Source organism: Macaca fascicularis, chromosome 16 (genome assembly GCF_037993035.2).
Source record: "Macaca fascicularis isolate 582-1 chromosome 16, T2T-MFA8v1.1".
NCBI classification, from domain to species: domain Eukaryota; kingdom Metazoa; phylum Chordata; class Mammalia; order Primates; family Cercopithecidae; genus Macaca; species Macaca fascicularis.
In genome coordinates, this window is record NC_088390.1 from 51,708,194 (window position 1) to 51,726,005 (window position 17,812).

General features: G+C 37.5%; 1 protein-coding gene across 13 annotated transcripts in view; it reads right to left on the bottom strand.

Annotated features, from left to right (window-relative positions):
- Positions 1 to 17,812, bottom strand: part of STXBP4 (syntaxin binding protein 4) — a 198,153-nt gene that overhangs the window by 180,242 nt on the left and 99 nt on the right. For all 13 annotated transcript variants that reach the window (XR_012425631.1, XR_010581811.2, XR_012425632.1 and 10 more), the window contains exons 2-3: positions 1,099 to 1,176; positions 527 to 651 (exon numbers count right to left, since the gene is read on the bottom strand). Coding sequence is in view for 8 of the 13 variants with exons in the window: in XM_015438300.4 (XP_015293786.3) it covers positions 527 to 573 (47 nt within the window). In the remaining 5 variants the exon portion in view is untranslated. The remainder of the gene's footprint in view (positions 1 to 526; positions 652 to 1,098; positions 1,177 to 17,812) is intronic.

Here is a 17,812-nt window from a genome sequence, read left to right on the forward strand (position 1 = left end):
CTTATTGTTTTAAGGGACTTTAGGGTGGTTTGTTAGTCACCAATAGTTAATCTTATCAAAATTTTTAACAGAATTATAGAATATTCTAGATATTAAAAAGTCAAAATTTAAAAAAGAAATCTCAGAAGAGTTTTTAAAAATGAATTTTATAATTGTTTATTTTTTATTATTTTTAGAGACAGAGTCTTGCTCTGTTGCCCAGCTGGAGTCCAGCGACTATTAACAGGTGCAATCACAGCATACTACAGCCTCAAACTCCCAATCTCCCGAGCAGCTGGGACTACAGGCATGCCCTACAGGCATGCCCTACTGTGCCTTGTACAGATGACTTTAAAGAGAATGCAGATTTTGTTCTATACACTGATTTACACTGAAAGGTAATTCAATGTATTACTTTACTTACTACTCATTACTGCTATCCTAGACCACATTAGACAGCTAGATGTAAAAAACTTTTAATCAAATGTTCATTAGTAGTTTACATATTTCAAACTATATTTCAAAATGTATTAAATTTAAAAGTTACTTTTCAAGTAGACTGGATGGTACTACAGTAGATGTATTTTTATTCATGCTTTCACCAAAGTAGCTTTGGATTTAACAGCTGTATAAACGAAGATCTTGATGAAGAGTCTAGAAATTCTTCTTTTCCTAGGATTGAAGAAGTAGAAATTAAATTGTCAGGTCTTAGAACTGTCAAATTTGATTCCAACTGTTCGTAAAAACATTATATACACTTGGCACATAAATAATATAAGCCTGTGTATAGATGTTAGATGTATGTATTTTGAGTTATGGCATTTTAGTCACTGACAATAACATCAGAGAAGTGTAAAGACAACTCATTAGATAGATAGATACATGTTTATATCATTATGAATATCCATATCTATATAAAATCTTCATTATCTGGCAAAAGTGAAGAATACAGCTAAGCTTTAGGTAACTATTACAACTTCCACCCTTGGTAAGCTTAAAAATCACATAATAGTTAAAGATTGAGGAAAATGTCTCCGGCGAGCACAAGGCTATGAAGCTTATAGTCAGAAAAGTAATTATCCAATGCATTTGAAAAAAACTAAATTCTTATTATCTTACCAACTATCTTGAGGCACTTCCTGCAGATCCTATATTACTCTGACTAATATTATTCCAGGAACTTCTTAAATGGCTTTCCTATGAAGAGAAAAAAAATATGCTTTTAATGTCTTATATTGTTCCACTGTGAAAATTACAGAGAATAGTGCAGTTTCATTGAATTAAAACAAACTGTATTTGAACAGAGATTTACCACCTTTTCATAAGAAAAATGAATGAAGCAAAGGAACTTAAAGTTGACAAAGACACTAGGATCATTTAGTACAACTCTCTTCCTGAAGAAATGAAGAGCTAGATTCTGAGACTGTGTGGTTTTCCCTCACAAATGAAAAATAGTGTTTTTTTTATCTTCTTCTCCTCCTAACTAGAACTCAGGTTATAGTCTACAGGATGGACCTTGAGATCTGATAGGCCTGGGTTCTCATTTGAAAGTTCGGGCTTCTCCAAGCCTCGGTTTCCACAAAGGTACAGTGGGTGCCTTGATTGTGGTGATTTCACAAATGGACACACATGTCAAATGTAACAAACTGTCTCACTTTAAATATCTGCTGTTTGTTGTAAATCAATTATAGCTTAACAAAGTTAAACTTTAAAAAACCCGATTTTCAGTTAAAAATGGCATCTTGACCTTGGCACATATCTTCTTTCCCTCCCAACAGCCAACTAATATGAAAGTCTTAGGGTAAAGAGTTACAAACAGTATAAACTCAGAATGTTGAAGAGTAAATGGGAAAAGAGCCATTGGATGAAAATTAAGTTTCTGGAAGATAAAAAATAGATGGTTGGGTGACAATTGGTAAGAGGGCTGAAGAAGCTAAGATTTAGGGCAGTGCTTCTTAAACATTTTTTAAGTCTGAGCACACACATAATGGTAATATTTGTATGGCATACTAAGCTAAAGAAAGGTGATATCCTCTGAAAAGCAGCACATCAGCAACTGATTCACAACAAAATTCTGGCCTAGGAAACAGGTGCAGGAGGAATGTATCTTAAAGAATCCCAGAGAAACTGAGGACTCAGAAACAAAAAGTTCTAGGCAGAACAAAACTGAGAGATTGAGGACTAAAATCAAGAGGATCATCCTATCTTTTCTTCAACCACTGTATGCAGAAGAAATGAACTGAATGGGCCCCAAACACAAAACAACTACTTTTGAGAACCTAACATAGCGATATATTCACTGGTCTGGGTGGTAAAAACACATTTTGACTTCACAGCCTCTGTAGTAGCAAGCGACAGGAACCATGGAAGCATGCAGATCAACAATAGCCAGAGACATGAAGCCACCAAGCCACAATGTCGGTAGCAAAAGTCCAATGACCATGAAGTAAGAAAGTTATTCAGTACCCATGAGGAAAAGAAGGGCCACCTGAGGGAGGAGCTTACAATCCTTGGGCTTTGACTAGCAGTCACTCAGAGTCAAGAGCCACCGCAGCTGTCCACAAGACTGATATAGCCATGGAAGAGAGTTCAATTCTAAAACCAAGTTTGCATAAGTTCATTATACACTGCTTTAATAATGCATGCATGGAGCAGATTCTCAAACCTCAAGAGAGGTCATTCTCATATAACAATAATAACAGTAACTACCATTAATTGGCACTGTGTTTCACATACTATGTATTCCAAATGTATTTATTTAATATTGTGGAAAATGTACTGGACCTAAGTTAAAAAAAGAAAAGAAAAGAGAAGAAAAGAAATGCAGAGTTCAAATGGCAATATTGCCATGTGTTAGTAATATGGCATTAGAAAAACTGCCTAACCTCTTAGCATCTCCTCATATTAAGTAAGGAAGGAATAGTAGCACCTTGCTCAAAAACAGATGTGAAAAATTGAGCAGTGTTTCTACTGGTACCAAAGTGAGTAAGATCCTCATCTTTGGTGAGTTGTTCTAACTGGACACAGGTCCCCAGGTCCCCTGGGAACATATCCAAGTCTAATGATGTATAAATGCTACTGTACAACACATTCCATATAATATACTTAACAAGACATTTTAAAACATTTCTATTTTAAGGTGCAAAATAAAATTTAGGTGTTTATTCCATTCACTTAACATGTTGGCAGTGTCCTAAGTGCTAGAGATGAGATGAGATCAGGAGGGGCGAAGTGCTCTGACAGCAGTATACACAGGGAGTATGGAGAAAGGCTGCGTAACCTGGGATCTAAGTCATCATTAAACACCAATACAGCCAGGCGCCATGTCACAGGATTTTCTTCCCACAAGAACCCCACAAGGGAGGTATTATTAACCCAATTTTATACAAAAGAAAAATAAGTCATATAGAAAGTATGTGACTTGTCCATTGTCACAGGCTAGTTGTAAAGTAGAGTTTGAATCCTGCTCTTTCTTGCTCCAAACCCAAGCTGTTTCTACTACAGTATGGTGGAAAATTAATTCAGGTAAAAATCTTGATTCACCAAAAAAGTAGAATGAGAGAGTAAGAGTAGTAATGTGTTATCTCTTTTATATAAAGATGACACTACTGATTAAACAGAAGTGGGTTTAATCTTATGCATCCCAACAGTGGGCTTATTTTTTGTATTAACAAGGTATTCATTGTCATGTCCTTAAATATCATAACATGCCTGTCCTTTCCCTCTCCTTTGCCTGCTTCCTACTCTTTCTTTATACAAGCTTGCAAGGCCCTCAACCAACAGGGATTCTAGTAATGTTACATACACACCACACACACACACACACACACACACGCCACCCTCAAGTTCCCATAATTAATAAATAACACAGAAGGAAAACATTCTGTTCTTTGACTAAAAATATGCACATTGAAGACAAATATATTGTTATTCTAGTTTGGTGAATCATAAGAGGGAAACAGTTAGGTCAGCAAAAACAGAGAAAGTAGAACATTGGAGAAAAAAAAATCTTGTTGTATAAGATGAATCTATTCCAGAAAACTTAAATTAGAGCTTTTCTTTGATAAATCTGTTTACTTATGATCTCATTAAAACAATCTTCATCCCATATAATTAGAAATCTCATCAGATAAAAAAAAAAATCTGCCCATAACGCATATGGTGTTTGAGTAAGACTTAGTAATTTATATTCTCAGACATGGTATTCAATAAAAGCAGTTCTTTTCACTGGACAAAAAATAGAGAAAATAAAAGAGATAAAAATATCTTCTGCCAGAAATTATAGTAAATATTAATTTAATGAAATTACAAAAATGCCATAATGAAATTGATAGAAATTGCCAAATATCCCTCAGTCAGGGTTGTACTAATTTACTATCTCACCAACAATAGTGCCTGTTACTCTGAATTTTCTCCACTATGGTATACTAAATAACTTTTGGATTTTTGTCAGTCTTATTGATGAAAATGGTATCTCAAGGTGGTTGGAGTGAAGCTGAAGAGTTTTTTATGCTTTAAGAACCATTCAGTATCTTCTTTTATGTGAACTGTGTTTTTTTTTAACACCTTTTGCCAATTCTTCTATTTATTGTTAGGTCTTTTTCTGTTCAGTTTCTAGGAGTTCTTAAATCTTACAGAAATTCTCTATCAGCACTAAGAATTGCAAATATATCCCCCGCCCCCAACACTTTTCTTCTGGGTTATAGGCTTTTTGTTACGCAAAAGTTTGTGGCTAACTTTATGAATCTTTTATGATTTCCAGGTTTTAGGTCAAATTAGAAACTCCTTGCCCACTCCAAAGTTATAAAGAATTCTCTCATATTTTCTTCTAGTACTCTTATGGTTTCATTTTTAAATATTTGATCCATTTGGAATCCATCGTAATATAAAGTACAAATCCAACTCATATTTTTCCCAAGAAGACCACCCCATTGTCTCAACCACATTTATTAAATAACCCATCTTTTCCCCACCATTTTGAGATACAACTTTCATCATATACAAAATCTCTTAAGGGTTTGGGTCTACTTCTGTAATTTTTATTCTGGGCCTTTGGTTAGTCTGTTTATTTGTACACCAATGCCATTCTATTTTAATTACAGAGGCATTATCATATCTAGTAAGGCCAATCACCTCTCATTTGTTCTTTTGTTAACCAAGTTTCCCGGTTGTTTTTGGTTATTTATTTTTACACATTAAATTCAAAGTATTCTTATCTTGTTTAAAAAACAAAACAATGCTATTTGTAAGGGAATCATACTAAATTTACAAATTAATTGAAGACATATTGTTATCTATGATGTTATTTTGAGTCTTCCTATCCAAGAATTTGGTATCACTTTCCATTTGTTCAAATCTTCTTTTGTGATCTTCTATAGCAGGGGTGGCCAATCTTTTGGCTTCCCCAGGCCACACTGGAGGAAGAAGAATTATCTTAGGCTACACACAAAATACACTAACACTAATGATAGCTGATGAGCTTAAAAACAAATTAACAACAACAACAACAATGCAAAAAACCTCATGTTTTAAGAAAGTTTATGAATTTGCGTTGGAACACATTTAAAGCTGTCCTGGGCTCCATGCAGCCCATGGGCCACAGGTGGGACAAGCTTGTTTCTATGGTGTTTTAAAGTTGCCTTCACAGTGACCTTGTGAGGCAGGAGAATAGAGTTTGGAGGCAGGGAGCCTAAGGCTGATTGGTGCTGACTTCCTAGAACTGAATCAAAAGGAAAACCCTACCTTTCCAAAAGGATCAGAGGCTACTCCCTTTGCATTGCCTGGCAGATGAAAAATGGAAAGTACTTCTGATTGGTTGCAGGTCACTCCTTCATTTACATAGGGTGCAACCAAGTAAACAATGGAAAACCTCTAGAGAAAGTTTAAACCCCAGAAAATTCTGTAACCAGCTCTCTTGAGCCACTTGGTCCAGCCTGTTTCCACTCTGTGGAGAGTACTTTCATTTCAGTAAATCTGTGCTTTCATTGTTTCATTCTTTCATTGCTTTGTTTATGCATTTTGTCCAAATCTTTGTTCAAAGTGCCAAGAACCTGGACGACTTGTAGTCAAGACCCTGCACTGGTAACAGTTGCACATTTCTTATTTAGTTACTTCCTAGGTATTATTATTTTTTTATTGTTAATTTAATGTCTTTTAAAAATATACTATTTTATACATAACAAAAAATGTTTTGGGAAAGCTTTAAGTGTATTATCTTCTAGAAAATAATTTCCCTCCCACCCCAAATTCTGCTTGATTATATGATTATATATATGTCTTCATTTAAAAATGTTACTAACAAAGCAGTGGAAGAAAAAACCAGGCACAATTCATACGTGTTATATTTTTGTTAAAAATTATGTAACTGTAATATATTGGTTTACATACAAGTGCATTTTACTTAACACTTCAACACACACACATAGACACCTGTCACAAACAAATAACTAGACAATTTATTGAGCTATCATTACAAAGTCTAAAATAATACATTTAGAATAGACGTATAAAGGCTTTGTAAGCGAAAGCCTAATTCCCATCCTTCCTTGCCAAAGTACTTTTATATTTACTCTGAGGTACTTAACGAGCTGTAAGGTCAAGAGCTCTAATGTCTTTTTAGTTGTTTGTCTAAAGTGAAATGATCACAAGAAGGAAACGGAAGGACAGTATGATACCATTGAAGGCAAGATTTGTTGCTTTAATACTAAGTCCAAACAATCTTTTCATAATAAAAGTGTTAAAAAGCTCATAAGAAAAGTGCTTTGTCGAAGCTATTGGCTATCTAGAGGTGTCTAAAGATACATTAAATTATCTCGATAAAATGGGGATTTTCAGACAGATCTGGCATGTTCAGGGTGGTATGGCTGTAGACTGGGGAATTGCAGCTCATATTGCGTATGAGGGCTTACGCTTATATCGTTAGTGAGGGAACAAAAGAAAAGAAAGGGGTTAAAGGAGGCTTTTTCTTAGCAGAGAGCACTGTTAGCTTTTCCAGGGGCAAAAAGGAGAGATTTAATTGCTTTCTTGGGTTCACACACTATATAAAGTAACCAGATTCCTGATAGAGCAATAAGGACACATAGGGCACTCCTTGATTTTATGTTCAAAAAGGAAGATGTGGCTGGGGTCAGAAGTATCTAAAAATGCTAGGTAAGTATGGTTTGTAAAATATCCCTTAACAGTGAAAATTCAGCACATTTAATAAACAATTATGAACAATAAAGAAAAAGAGGGTTAGAAAAAGTGAGAGAACAGAAACATTTTCACAAGTGGAACCTGGGGAAATGGGATATCAGTAATGGTGGAAAATCCAAACCCACGATTTTTCTACCAAAGGCAGGATACTAGTTCATTTTAATACTCTGCGGTTGGCAAGGAGTGATTCAGCAAACACAGAAGTATTTGTTAGTTCATAAGTATCATTACAGAATAGTTAGTAATTATAAAATATCAGAAACCTCAAAAATATGTAAAAATTGATAATTGGTTAAATAATTTACAGTACAATGATGTCAAACAATACTATGTAATCATCAAAAATGGTCTAGGTAAAAAACAGCAGCAAGGTGAAAACAGAATGTATAGAATAATTTAATCTTTTAAAATTACATTTATTAAAAATACACAATAAAATGTAAACAATAACTGACAATTGGAACTACTATTTTTATTTACTGTTTTTATTTCCTTCTTTAAATTATTCTTTAGTTTTTGAATGGCTTAAAACAAGGATATATACTTTGATATATTATTTGGATAAAGAAGGAAAAATACCAAAAAAGCTACCAGGTTTGAGTGTACCTTCTTGGCATCTAATATTTAAAATCAGCTCTTTCTGTCTCCTTTAATGTCATTTTCTCCTTTCATCTTCATTTGCTAAGGTATCAACAAATGTTGCAATTTAAATAACACAGATCTGGTGTTTCCCAAAGAAAATCAGCTATATCCTTTAAATAACTTCTTATGACAACCCCTTTGTAAGCAAATTGACAGGCAGTAGAAATAAATACACTTATTTTCTGCTATAATTTAAAAAGAAAGATGACTCATAGCAAAGAAGCTCATAGTACATATTACACAGTACATATATTTCATGACTTTTTTATTGCATTGGGAAGAGTACTGGTCTAGAGGGTAGATGCCCAGTAGCCATATGACTTTGTTTTTTTTTTTTTTTTTTTTTTTTTTTTTTTTTTTTGAGACGGAGTCTCGCTCTGTCGCCCAGGCTGGAGTGCAGTGGCGCGATCTCGGCTCACTGCAAGCTCCGCCTCCCGGGTTCACGCCATTCTCCTGCCTCAGCCTCCCGAGTAGCTGGGACTACAGGCGCCCACAACCGCGCCCGGCTAATTTTTTGTATTTTTAGTAGAGACGGGGTTTCACCGTGGTCTCGATCTCCTGACCTTGTGATCCGCCCGCCTCGGCCTCCCAAAGTGCTGGGATTACAGGCGTGAGCCACCGCGCCCGGCGCCATATGACTTTGAGTAGCCACTTACTCTAATCCCTAGTTTCTTCATATGTACGATGTCAAAATCACTCATCAAATGATCTTTAAAGGTTCTTTCTTGGCTCTACAAATCAAAAATTTTCTGGCAGTCTTATTAAGCTACAAGTCCCCCAGTGTTTTTGAGGGAAAGATTTTCTTTTTAAAATATACATCCACCTCTAAGATCAGTATGGCCCATGAATGGGAGGGAGTAGGCTGCAGTAGGTCATTTGGGAGGGATCAGAGTGGAGGGAAAAGTGTACTGGTATAGTGACATTTCACATTAAGGTCATTTCAAAAGAGGAAGAGGGCACAATGATGTTGGCTGCTCAACAATCTGTCTGGTTTCTGTGGACTGACAAGTTAGAAATGCCTATTTATTTATTCACTAAAGCTAGTATTAAACATGTAAATATTTCTTCCTATAAAGTTAGATGTATTATACTTGAGAAGACAAAAAAATGACAGCATTTAGAAACTGCTAACTTGTTTTATACCTTATCACAGCAGAGATTCTTCAAGATAACATCAGCTATTTATATAATCCTAAGGTTGTTTAAGAAAATTGGCAAAATCAGGAATGACTATTTTCCCTTGGCTAAACTTAACTGATCATTTTTAAACAACATAAAAGTTTCAGGAAACCAAGATACAAAAGATCAAAGAGTTATAGTCATCCCTCAGGATCTTCAGGTAACTTGTTCCAGGACCCTGCAGATACCAAAATTAGAAGATATTCAAGTCCCTGATATAAAATGATGTAGTATTTGCACATAACCTATGCATATCCTCTCCTTATACTTTAAATCACCCCTAGATTAACTATAATACCAAACACAACGTAAATATGTTATGCTATATTATTTAGGGCATGATGACAAGAAAAAGTTTGTACATGTTCAGTAAAGACACAGCCGTTGAGGCCTGATGTTCATTTTCAATCTGTGATTGGTTGAATCTGTATATGTGGAACTTGCAGATACTGATGGCCAACTGTATTTTATTCTCTTTTATTCTGTACCCAAAGGCAATATTCCCTTTGCTATTGCATGTTTTTTTTCTTTCAAGAACCTAAGGCATTCAGAAATGCTGCTCATTTGTCTTGGGGGTTTTACCAAAATGCCAGGGGTTCGGTTTAGGTCCTGTTGCTTGCTACACAGAAAACCAATCACTGAAAGAAGGAGTATTGCCAGGGAAGAAGGCTTTAATGGGTGCTGCAGTCAAGGAGATGGGAAATTTGTATCCCTCTGCCCGACTAGCTAAAATTAGGGGCTTACATGGCAGGGAAAAAAATGTAACTGACTGGAAAAACAGGAATTAGGGAGGCATAAGGAAGAGGAGTTGGTCAACAGGTAGCAAGTGATTGGTTAGGCTAGCGGTCTCCAACCTTTTTGGTACCAGGGACCAGTTTTGTGGAAGACAATTTTTCCACGGATCTCAGGGTGGGGGATGGTTTCAAGATGAAACTGTTCCACCTGAGATCATCAGGCATTAGATTCTCATAAGGAGCATGCAACCTAGACCACTCGCATGCACAGTTCACAATAGGGTTCTCACCCCTGTGAGAATCTAATGCTGCCACTGATCTGTCAGGAGGTAGAGCTCAGGAGGTAAGGCTCACTCACCCTCCACTCACCTCCTGCTGTGTGGCCAGGTTCCTAACAGGCCACAGACGGACACTAGTCTGCAGCCTAGGGACTGGGTACCCCTGGGTTAGGTAGTCATGATGGGTGAGGGGTCTGGTGTCATATTGTCCTGATGCAATGATCTGGTAAGTTTCAGTTCCTTGATAGTACCTGGGAGGCCTGATGGTTGGTTTCTTGAGAAAGTAACTCAGATAAGACAAATTTAACTTTCTCAAGTTTTAACAATGGGAGAATCAATTTCTATGTTTATTCAAAGAAACTATTAACGTCAGTTCTATGGGACAACTGGTCGTATTTCAGGATGCGTAAGCATCTGCCTGTAACACATAGCCCAACTCACTGGGAAACATCAGAAAACTACTTCAAAGAAAGTCTCAGTCTTCTTGAAAGGAGTCTTCAGCAGCACAACAGCTCACTGCTCTCAGAAGTTTCCTTAGGCTCCCTGCCTTCTGTTTGCTTTCATGCATGCATTCATCCACCAAACATTTAACTCAGTACAATTATGTGCAGGTATCACACCAAGGGCTTGTGATATTATGGTGAACAAGTCAAGATCATTGCTCTTTAGGTATTTACATTCTAGTGGTGGGAGAAAAACAATAAAAAATGATACAATTAAATGAACTAGATTTCAGATACTGAAAGGAGATAGCAAATGTGACTAAGGAGAGAAGGGCTAATTTAGACCGGGGATGGTGTCCCAGCTAAGATCCAAATAAATCAGCTGTGAAGAAAGCTGACGGACAAAGCATTCCAGGCAGAGAAAAGGTTTGAGGGCAGTAAAACAAACTTGAGGTGTTTACAGAAAAGAAAGAAGTGCAACTAGAGCGTGGTGAACAGGGAGAGAGTGGCAGAAGATAAGGTTAGAGAAGTAGACAAGGTCTGGATTTCCTAGGGTCTTACGGGCTATGGTAGCAAGTTTGGAGTTTTGATCATATTTCACTTACCCTGACTATTCTCAGGAGACCTGAATTTGCCTTTTCCTTTCTCTCTTACCTTTAACCTTCTAAAGGTTAAAAGTAAAGGCTCTAAAGGCTCTCCACTTTGGTCTCCACTTTTGTACTTTCCCGAGTTTTATGCCTTTGCCTTTAATCATATAATTAAACTGTGCTTTGGCCTGAATCATGTGAGACTGTCAGTCAGTGCATTTGAGATATAATATTGTGCCTTTATCTATATCTGTATGTGTATCTATATATCTATTTACATCTTGACCAGGACTGGCTGCATAAATTGCAGGGCCCAATACAAAATGAAAATGCAAGTCCCCATGTTAAATAATTATTAAGAATTTTTAGCAGGGCATGGTGGTATGCACCTGTAATCCCAGCTACTCAGGAGGCTGAGGCAAGAAGATCACTGGAACTTGGGAGGCAGAGGTTGCAGTGAGCCGAGATCATGCCACTGCACTCCAGCCTGGGCAACAGAGTGAGACTCCGTCTTAAAAACAAAAAAGAATTTCAAGATGCTGACAGCAGAGCATTAAAAATAAACACAGGGCTTATCTAAGTGGGGTAGGAATCAGGAGTTGGAACCAAACTGAGGATCAGCTAAAAAGTTCCTGGATAGAAGCAGCTTTCCATAAGACATGGCCACTGGTGTGCCACATCAGTTTACTATCACCATGGCAACGCACAGACCTTACCACCCCTTTCCACGGCAATGACTCTACAAACTGGAAGCTACCACACTCATCCCAGAAATTTCTGCATAAACTGTTCCATGATTTGCATATAATTAAAAGTGGGTATAACTATGAGTGCAAAACTGCCTCTAAGCTGCTATTCTGGGCAGAGCATCTGTGGGGTAGCCCCACTCGGCAAGAAGCAGAATCTCTGCTGCTTACTGTACAATGCCACTCCAATAAAAGTTGCTGTTTAACACCACTAGCTTGCTCTGGAATTCTCTTCTGGGCCAAGCCAAGAACCCTCCTGGGCTAAGCCCCAATTTAGGGGTTTGCGTGTCCTACATCATAAGTGAGGGGCCCTTTTAAGAGCAGGGTCTTGTGTGACTGCACAGGTCATATTTTCATGAAGCTGGTCCTGATTTTGATAAACATTACTTGAATTAATAAATGCCTTCTATTGATAAATGATTTGTTTTCCTTTCATATTATCTGTCAATCATATAAACTCAAGAGCTTTTAAATGGAGTAGCTCCTCAAAAAGATGGCACAGAGGCCACTGCCAGGAAATAAGAAACTAAGATATCAAAACCGACTGAGACGACTTCAGGGCATTATTGTGCACTAATTGGAAAACAATAATTACCCTGCCTTTTCTTAAGCAAACACAATATATTTGTACTTACTGTTTATTCAAATACATTACTCTTATTCTTTTAGATACAAGTATTGTAATAAATAGCTACTAAATAAACAGTTGTTAGTATTGTTGGAATTACTGTTAGATATTTCACATTCCTAAATGAGTTCAGGAGCTTTATTAGGAAAACCACCAGAAAATACAGTTCAGTGATGACCACCATATTAAGACTGAAGACCCAATTTCCTTAACTTATGTTATGGATTAAAAATACCAAAATTTAAAATAATACACCTTTATAATCCACAGAAAGCCTAAAAATCAATAATCAGATAAGAAAATATTATGTGAATATCAAAATGGCTTATATGAAAAATAACTTACATATTTTACCTAATATATAAAATTGGACATGATTATAGCTAACCAGAAAGAGTTTACAAGGTCTAATTGTTTATTGCTGAAGAATAATATTGCAAATTAACGGTGTCAAATCTAAAATGTTAGTCCAGCTCTTGATATTTAAAACATGTAATCAACACCTATACCTACAAAACAGGGTTGGATTAGCCCTGCCCTGAGGAGCTCTCATTCCATTCATGGTATAACCCATTATTTGGCATTAGTTATCATAACGATTTACGCATTATTACAAGCACACTCAGACTCACAAAAATCGCAGCCCAGGCTTATGCATTCATTTAAAGCTTCAGAGAAAAAAATATACATTTCAGCATCTCCCAGTGTTGTGTTGTTATTGTATCTATGCATATTGACAGACCTTTCATCATCATGAGAACTCCTTGTATCCAGGTTATAACCTTGGTCTCTGACCCCAGTCCTATGCTCAACTCTGTCTAAACTGTTCTAGCTTTGAAATAACTTCAAATGTGCCATCTTATAAACAGGCATCTAACCACGTTAATGATGATTTTCACCTGAGACAAAAGTAAAGCAGTATTTTCTAACATAGAAAAGAAAGGCTTCTGTGTTTTTGTTGTTGTTTTGTTGTCATTCATTGCAAAGCTGCTTTCTACAAGATGCAGTAAAAATAGCAAGTTGTACGGAGTCAGAAAAAATCCAGGCTTAAACTCCAGCTCTGCCACGACCCAACTGATTAGGCTTGGACAAGTTAACTCATCATTCTAAGCCTGCTTCCCCTATTCATGGACTGAGCTTGGGAAAAGAGTAGCGGAAACGGCCTATGTGTCTAGAACCAAACTTCCTAACCGGCCTTTCCTCCTTCCTCCTACCCCTTCTAAAATGTCTGCAGCTGAACTTCCTAAATACAGTTTTCTCTTTCCTTCTTCCTCGTCACTTTTGTCTTGCTGAGTTTTTGGATGGTGTCCAGTGGGCAGCATATTTAATACCCAGCTTTGGGCTGACATACCAGGCAGAGATGAATTCACTTGTCTGGGGTCAAGCTTTCAGCCATAGTAATCTGCTTACATATGGGGGGAATTGAGCAAATAAGAACATACATTGAAGATAAAGGTAGCCAGATTTCCTGCTGTTGAACACACAAATGCATACTTGTTTATACACACAAATTCTCTAGGGTCTCTCTGCTGAGAAAGGCCAGTAATGAACACCTCTAGTGCTCAGAGCTTGTTTTTAAATACGACTTTCCACTAAAGAAACCAAAATTCCTGGCAGAAACGGCTGATTCCAAGGCAGGTCAGGAAAATACAAGATAAGCGTGGCACGTTGTTGTGCTAGAAAATAAGGAAGTGATCAAAGAATGATGGAAACATGTCAAAAAGGGGCTTCTATTGGCTAAGTCTAAGAAAATTTGAAGTTAGAACTAAAAAAAATGTAATAAATTGATTAAAATTTGAATTCATGAGTCTATGCTGATGTAAACAAATAAACAAGAAATATATGGCATAGCAAGGAAAACTCTACCTTACAGTAAAATGCCAACTAATAAATCTAGAAGGATTGATAACATTAGAAAGTTGTCATTTGGCATCCATCACAGTAATAACAGATTCAAACAAGAAGCATCAATGGATGCTAAATCTGGAAGAAGAAAGGATGATGGGAAACAGAATATTTACAGTCTCGAAGCTTCTCCCTACAAAACACAAAGATTCTCCCCACAAAACACACATCGCCTATTAATTTATGAATGTGACATATTTGCTAATTCACCTTGTAACAGAGAAACCTGGCAGACACAATCTTAAAGAAACAGAAGTTAACAACATGAAGCCATGGAATAAATTGAGATCATGTGAGACCTAAGAGGACTCACTGACTGAAGCACAGCATCTCCTCTATGATATTCCTGTCAAGGGGTCACAAACATGAGGAAACATCAGACAAACCTATACTGAGGAACATTTAATCACATAACCAGCCTGTATTCCTCAAAAATGTCAAAGTCATGAAAGATAAGGCTGGGTATGGTATCTCACGCCTGTAATTCCAGCACTTTGGGAGACCAAGATCACTTAAGGCCAGGAGTTTGAAACCAGCCTGAGCAACCCAGCAAGATCTTGACTCTCAAAAAAAAAAAAAAAAAGAAAGAAAAAAAAGACAAGACTGGCAACTATTCCAGAAGAGGCATGACAACTAAAATCAACGAGTAATCCTGGATTAAATCCTAGATCTAAAATGGAAATGATTGGGACAAATGGGGTAGTTTACATAGAGTCCATGAATAACATGATGTAAAGAACTTAATGTATATCCCCCCAAAACCATATGTTGAAGCCCTAACCTCCCAGTGTAGCTGTATTTGGATTAGGAAGTAATTATGGTTGAATGAGGTCCTAAGGGTGGGAACCTGATCTCATGGGATTGGTGTCTTTATAAGAGACATATAAGAGCTCATTTACTCCAATCTATGTAAGGTCACAGCAAGATGGCAGATGTCTACAAGCCAGGAACACCCCTCACCAGGAAGTGAATCAGTTGATACAGTGATCTTGGACTTTCCAGCCTTCAGAACTGTGAGAAACAAGTATTTCTGTTGTTTAAGCAACCAGTCTGTGGTATTTTGTTATCGGTAATCCAAGCTGACTACATATGGTAATACTGGATAAATATTAACTTACGGTTTTGATGCCTGCTCTGTGGTTTGGAAGGAGAAAGTGTCCTTGTATTAGGAAATAAACAAGTAAGTATACAGATAAAGACTGAAGAATCTTCATCATTCCCTAATCTTGGTGAAGAGTATACAAGAAATTTGAGTACTATCATGTTGCAGAAATGTTTTAAATGGTTTAATATGTTTGTTAATTGGACATTGAACTAAATGATGTTCTACACATTTCATTCAAAATATAAAAAACCAAAATATTTGTCATTCAGAAGTGTTTCATAAACATGAACTGTCATTTCACATTATCATACTAAGATCAGATATGATGCATATTTTCTTTCATTAAAGTAAAGCTACAAAGACCAACACCACTTCATTGCTATCGATATCACTGTACATAAGAGTTTCATTTTGCAATTATTATGCAAAAAATAAAATACTGGAGTCCAAGACGAAGACTGTATTACTGACATATATTTATACTGCTACCTGGAGCTACAAGGAAGGGGTGCCTGGAGAAAAAGAATGGTGAGTGGAAATGTATTGTTGGTGTCGGGGATTTCAGTCTATGTTGTAAGAAAATTAAAGTACGAGAAATCTCATAGTTTAATTCTAGAAGAGCTGAGAATCTGGTACAAGAACCAAGGCGTATGCAGATGAAAAAGATTTTCAAACACTGTCATAACACAATATGAATAAATTTGTAGAATCATGGAGACCTGAAATTTTTAAGACAGTATGCCAGAGTATAGAAAGAAGTCAGAAGGTATTTAGATTTTATTGGTTCTGCAATTTTCTGGCCCTGTGACCACAAATTAATCAATTACTCACTCAAGGTGACCTTCATCACTCATGTGGACTACTGCAATTGCTTCCTAATTGTTCTACTTCCATTCCTCCCCCTACCTTTAATCCATTCTCCACAAAGTAACCAGTATCTTTTAAAAAATGTGAGTCAGATCATATCACTTGTATGAGTCAAACATTCCAATAGCTTCCTATTACTTTTAGAATAAAATCCAAACCCTTGGGCATGGCTTTAAAGGCTGGTATTACCAGGCCTTTGTTACCTGTTCTGACCCCATTTCCAACCACTTTCCACTCTGCTCACTATGTTGGGAACACAGTGGCCTCCTTTCTGTTCTTCAATCATTCTAGCTCTTTCCTTCCCCTGGGCCTTTGCTTGGCCTGGAATCGTCATTGAGCAGGTAGCTCCTTATCATCATTCAGGTCTAAATTCAAATGTCACTTCTTCAAAAGGACCTTACTTTACTACCCCTTCTCATCACTGTCAATCATATTATGTTACTCCATTGTCTTCACTGTACTGATTGTTCATCTGAAGTTCCCTTATTTAGGTAACTGTTACTTGATTATTTTCTGAGTTCCTCAGTAGAAAGGACACTCCATCACAGAAGTGATCTTCCGCCTTGTTCTGTGCTATAGCGCCAGCAGGTCGATTGGTGTCAGGCTCACAGTTGAGAGGCAATAAATAAATAAAATGTCGAATGACTACTTAAATTTTCTCAGGCCTCCAAGTTCCTCATCCACATAGTGGGGTATAATTATACCTGCTCTGACCATTAGAAATGGCCAGGTAGCAAGTAGAAATACAGCCTAACTTCTAACTTAATTCTTACTGTGCCTCGGTCATCATGAAAGTCGCGTTATATGAATATTCTCATTTACTGTTATGATTTCCATTTTACAAGTAAGGACACCAGGTCTTAGAGAGGGCAAGTAACTGATCTAAGGGCACAGGGCCATGGTGAGGAGCCGGGTAAAATTCTAGAACTGCCTAACCTCAGAACCTGAGCTCTTAACTGCTATTTTATCGTTTCTAGAAAGATGCTTCCTTCTAATACAGTAAAATCCGCTACGCTGTCTGTCCCCCTCGAGTTCGTCCTGTGGGACAACTGAAGAAAGCTATTACATCCCCCCAAGGGCTTCTTTTCTTTCAGTCTCTCCTTAAATGGCCCTCCTGTCCTGGTCACTCTCTCCAGAACAAACTTCAGCTTGACAGCCTCCCTCTTGCTCCAGCTGTGTGGTGATTTCCACTGGCCAAGTTGTAAAAAGGCATCAGAGCAGGGGAAGCCGACTGCCCACGGGCTGAGAAAATGCAGGCATCGTGGGTGTCCATGAGGGCTGCGGTTAACGCAGCAAGGCTTCCTGAGAGAGGTGATCCCCGAACCAAGTCCAGGGCAGTAAGCACAGGAGCCAGCGGCCAGGGGACCCCGGGAGAAAAGACCGCGGGAGAGCGTCGCCGGGGCTGCCGGGTGGAGACAAAGGCTGGTGGAGTTTAAATAAAGATCACAGGCACAACCCCAAGTGATGGCAAGCTTGCACGCGGACGGGCTAAACGCATTTTCCTAAACGTTAAGAGACGCTCTGG